The sequence below is a fragment of the Hyperoodon ampullatus genome (genome assembly GCF_949752795.1).
Source record: "Hyperoodon ampullatus genome assembly, chromosome: X".
Lineage (NCBI taxonomy): Eukaryota > Metazoa > Chordata > Mammalia > Artiodactyla > Ziphiidae > Hyperoodon > Hyperoodon ampullatus.
In genome coordinates, this window is record NC_136913.1 from 118486279 (window position 1) to 118490372 (window position 4094).

The 4094-nt window shown below is 50.3% G+C and overlaps 1 protein-coding gene across 1 annotated transcript; it reads right to left on the minus strand.

Annotated features, from left to right (window-relative positions):
- Positions 1-340: 340 nt before the first annotated feature.
- LOC307069815 (germ cell-less protein-like 1) lies at positions 341-1906 on the minus strand (the record flags this gene model as incomplete). Its single annotated transcript, XM_079728125.1, has 1 exon — positions 341-1906. The coding sequence occupies one exon, from the start codon at positions 1904-1906 to the stop codon at positions 341-343; it is 1566 nt and encodes a 521-aa protein (XP_079584251.1).
- Between the last annotated feature and the right edge of the window lie 2188 nt (positions 1907-4094).

The following is a 4094-nucleotide window of genomic DNA, read 5'->3' on the forward strand; positions in this document are numbered from 1 at the left end:
TAAGAGTAGTAGAGTAGGTAGGCTCACAGTTTCTCTCTAAAGTCAATAGCTCTTTGGCTTCACAGAAATGATGGGCGGGGCGGGGGGTGGTGTCGATGGATCCTAAACCAGGAGGACAAGTTGCCACGTTAACAGCCCAAATGAGTTCTCGAGGAGCTTGGGGGGCTTCAAAATGTGTCCTCTTCATATGCTCATGTAAACAATCTCAAGTATTATGAGCTACAGTTCAACAAAGCCTCTGACAGAATTGGTTACCAGAGATGGGCAAGCCTGGTTGGTCCCACAGAAGGAGCTGGCATCTGGACCAAGCTGGTTGCCCCTGACCCCAGGAAAGAGCTGCTCAGTTCTCTGAGCTGCTTTGCAGGGGCAAATGCCCTGGGAAACGCCCCCCTCGGTGGTGGTACAGGAAGGTACAGGCCACATATATGGGGAAAACCACGTCTTGGTTTTCCAGGTTCATTACCTCTAGCTCTTGATTCTGTCTCAGAGAAAGCATCCGGTATTCTGTGCGCTTCCTGAAAATGGCTCTCCCATTCCTGTCCAAGGAGAACAGGCGCAGGCGGAACACGACCTTTCTCCTCCCGTGTAGGCTGACCCCGAGGCTAAGGGACTTTTTCCGTGCGCTGCACCGGCTAAGGGACTTTTTCCGTGCGCTGCAACGGAAAATGATGCGCTGGTTGGCGTAGCACAGCACCAGGTCCCAGCTGAATTTTAGGCCTTCCAACCGCCAGCTGCACTGCTTGTCCCTGTGGAGCTGGCCCCCGCACCGCATGCTTCTCTCCTGGGGGCCGGACACGTAGATGCCCACGGGCCAGAGATTTCTGGTCTGCTCAGCCCGGAGGGGGCCAAGCCAATGCTCATTGTCCAAGGGACACAACCAAGAGGGAGGGATCAGCGCATCCTGCTGGATGACGTGTGCTGACATCGGGTCGCACATTATGTAGGCAAGCCGCAGCTGCTGGAACACTGGCACGAAGGCTCTGCCCTGTTCGGTCTCCAGAAAAGGGGTGCCCTCCGAATCCCACCTGTAACTGGCAAACCATAAGTTGGTGTCAGGCAATAGGGCACTGCGCGGGCCCCTCCATGTCGGCTGCAGCTGCAAGAACATCCACATTTTCAGCATGATGTACACGTCCATCTCCACCCCCATCACCAAGAGCCGTGAAGAGGCAACGACCTCTTTCATCAGATCCAGGCTGACTTCTCGCAATCGCCCCTCACTACACAGGGTCATCATGTTGTCCAGCAGCCACTGAAGACACATGGTCCTGATGGTCTGGAGTCCGTAGCTTTCAGCAGAGTAGTAGTAGCTGCACACGCTCTGGGCACTGACAGTCTCCTTCATGACCTGCCCGCACCGCTGAATCAGCTCGTCCAGCTGCAGCATGCTGGCTGTGGCCAGGATGGCGACGACTCGACCGGGTGGGATGAGAATGGAGCCTCGGTACAGGGAACCTAAAGCCTCGTGCAGTGCCTCGCGATCAATGTTCTCGTCAGGCATCTGCAACTCTATAGCATCCATGTTTGTCTCCCGCCAAGTGCCACTGAACATGCTAGCAAAGTACCCTGACTGGCACAAGTAGACCCTATGCAAGTTCCACTCCTCCCCCAGTGCGCAGATCCGCACGTCGCTCCCTTCTCCTCTTAGGAACAGTGCCTCATAAATGGACCCTGAATGATCTTTAGCACGTTTCCGGCGGGGCTCTTTTGTGAGCGGCCCCCCTGGGCCTGTCTTCCGCTTGCGGCTCCTCTGACGGGCGGCGGGTCTGGCCTCTTCACTCTCGTTCCCTTCCTCTCTCTCTGCCACTACTGCCTCCTCAGCCGCCTCATTCCCTGCACTGGCACCTGGCTCCTCTGGGGCACGCCCCCACCAGTGCCATGGCATCCGACTGCTTCGTGCTCCCATGGCCTATACCTCAGTGGTGCAGTGGACAAGCTTCCTCTCCAGGCGCCATTGCCGGGGGCACGAGCTCATCCCAGAGTGCTGCTGGGTACTATGATGTTTGCTCTGATGGTCTCTCGAGAGGACGCCACGCTAAGCCACACCCACTAGGCCCCACCCCGCCGGGTAAGGGCACTCCGTACCAGGGATTCCACTCTGTTTATCTTTCCCTCCTGGGATGATTGCTCTCAGGCTCCCTTCATAGGATGATGGTGGAACAGAGGCCTTTGTGTGTGAATTTTACCCATTAATTTCAAGAACACAATTCGCTCTTGCCCATCTAAAACAGTTAGTGATTATTCCTTTATGGAGAATTACATCTTGGTCCCAGCTCTGTCCTCTAGGCAACTTAATTTCCATAATTCTTTCTTTCTTTCTTTTTAATTAATTAATTAATTAATTTTTTATTAGTTCCTGCTTTACAACAAAGTGAATCAGTTATACATATACGTCTGTTCCCATATCCCTTCCCTCTTGCGTCTCCCTCCCACCCTCCCTATCCCACCCCTCCAGGCGGTCACAAAGCACCCAGCTGATCTCCCTGTGCTATGCGGCTGCTTCCCACTAGCTATCTACCTTACGTTTGGTAGTGTATGTATGTTCATGCCTCTCTCTCGCTTTGCCACAGCTTACCCTTCCCACTCCCCATATCCTCAAGTCCATTCTCAAGTAAGTCTGTGTCTTTATTCCTGTTTTACCCCTAGGTTCTTCATGACATTTTTTTTCTTAAATTCCATATATATGTGTTAGCATACGGTATTTGTCTTTCTCTTTCTCACTTACTTCACTCTGTATGACAGACTCTAGGTCTATCCCCTGAGAAAACCATAATTCAAAAAGAGTCATGTACCAAAATGTTCATTGCAGCTCTATTTACAATAGCCCGGAGATGGAAACAACCTAAGTGTCCATCATCCGAAGAATGGATAAAGAAGATGTGGCACATATATACAATGGAATATTACTCAGCCATAAAAAAATGAAATTGAGCTTTCTACTTCTTTATTCCCTTCAAGTAACCAGGAAATACCAGAATTTCTCCTGACCTTCCTTTAGGTTTTTACTGCTTCATTCTAGTCTCCCTTTTGCTGTTAATTAGGAGGTAAGTCATCCACGCAGAATTTGTACAACCCAATCAAATGAGAACGTTCTGTCATCACTGAGAATCTGTATCGTTTAGCTGATGCAAATCCTCCAATAATGAGAAAGTTTCATGTTCTGTATGAAAACAAATTTCCGGTAATTAGCATCCTCTTGTCATCAGTGTGTTCGGGCAAGTTGGCTGAATGGCCTGGGCCAAGGGATTGGCAGCTCTCCAAAGCCTCAGTCTGTTGGGAGTTCAGGCCTCTCAATAGTCTGAAAGGAAATAACTTACGAAAGAGAGAGAATGCTCAGCACTTTTCATTTCACACCATAGGAGTGGCCTAACACTCAGCACCCTCTGTGCAGAAAGCCCCCGAACACTCTCCTGTCGTTGTCACTTTCCCATTCAACCTTCTTGGGTTTATTGCGAATTCAATGTTTGACTTGGGAAAGTCTCCTTCCTTCTCTTTGTCTCAACCTTTTCTGTTAATTGAGTAATCTAGGGGAGGGCCAGCAGGAACTCTGGATCTACTGGATTTGTATTCTTTGACTGTCTTCACCCCCACCACTACCACCAACACCAAAAAACTCCCCAGGTAACTAAAAGGGGTTCTACACTGAATTCCAGTGTGATGAGGGGAGGTTCCCCACACCAATGAGCATTTCTCAGACACCAGCTGGGCATTCTACAATTCATCTCAATTCTGAAACTACCTACCCGGAGACAGCATCAGATTACACGGGTTAAGGGTTCAGTCCTACAAGGCTGCCCCACCCCCTTCAGACGGCAGTCACAAGCCCAGGTTGTCACTTGTGCTTCTGACCGACCAGCTATGTATTAGAGGTTCCAATGGCTTCCTCCTTGGGTTTGATTAATGTGCTAGAGTGGCTCACAGCACTCAGAGAAACATTTTATTCACTAGATCACCAGTTTATTATAAACGAATATAACTCAAGAACAGCCAGATGGAAGGAGAAGCATAGAGCAAGGTATGTGGGAAGGGGGGCCACCCTCCCAGCACCTCCAAGTGTTCACCAACCTGGAAGCTCTCTAAAGCCAGTCCTTTTG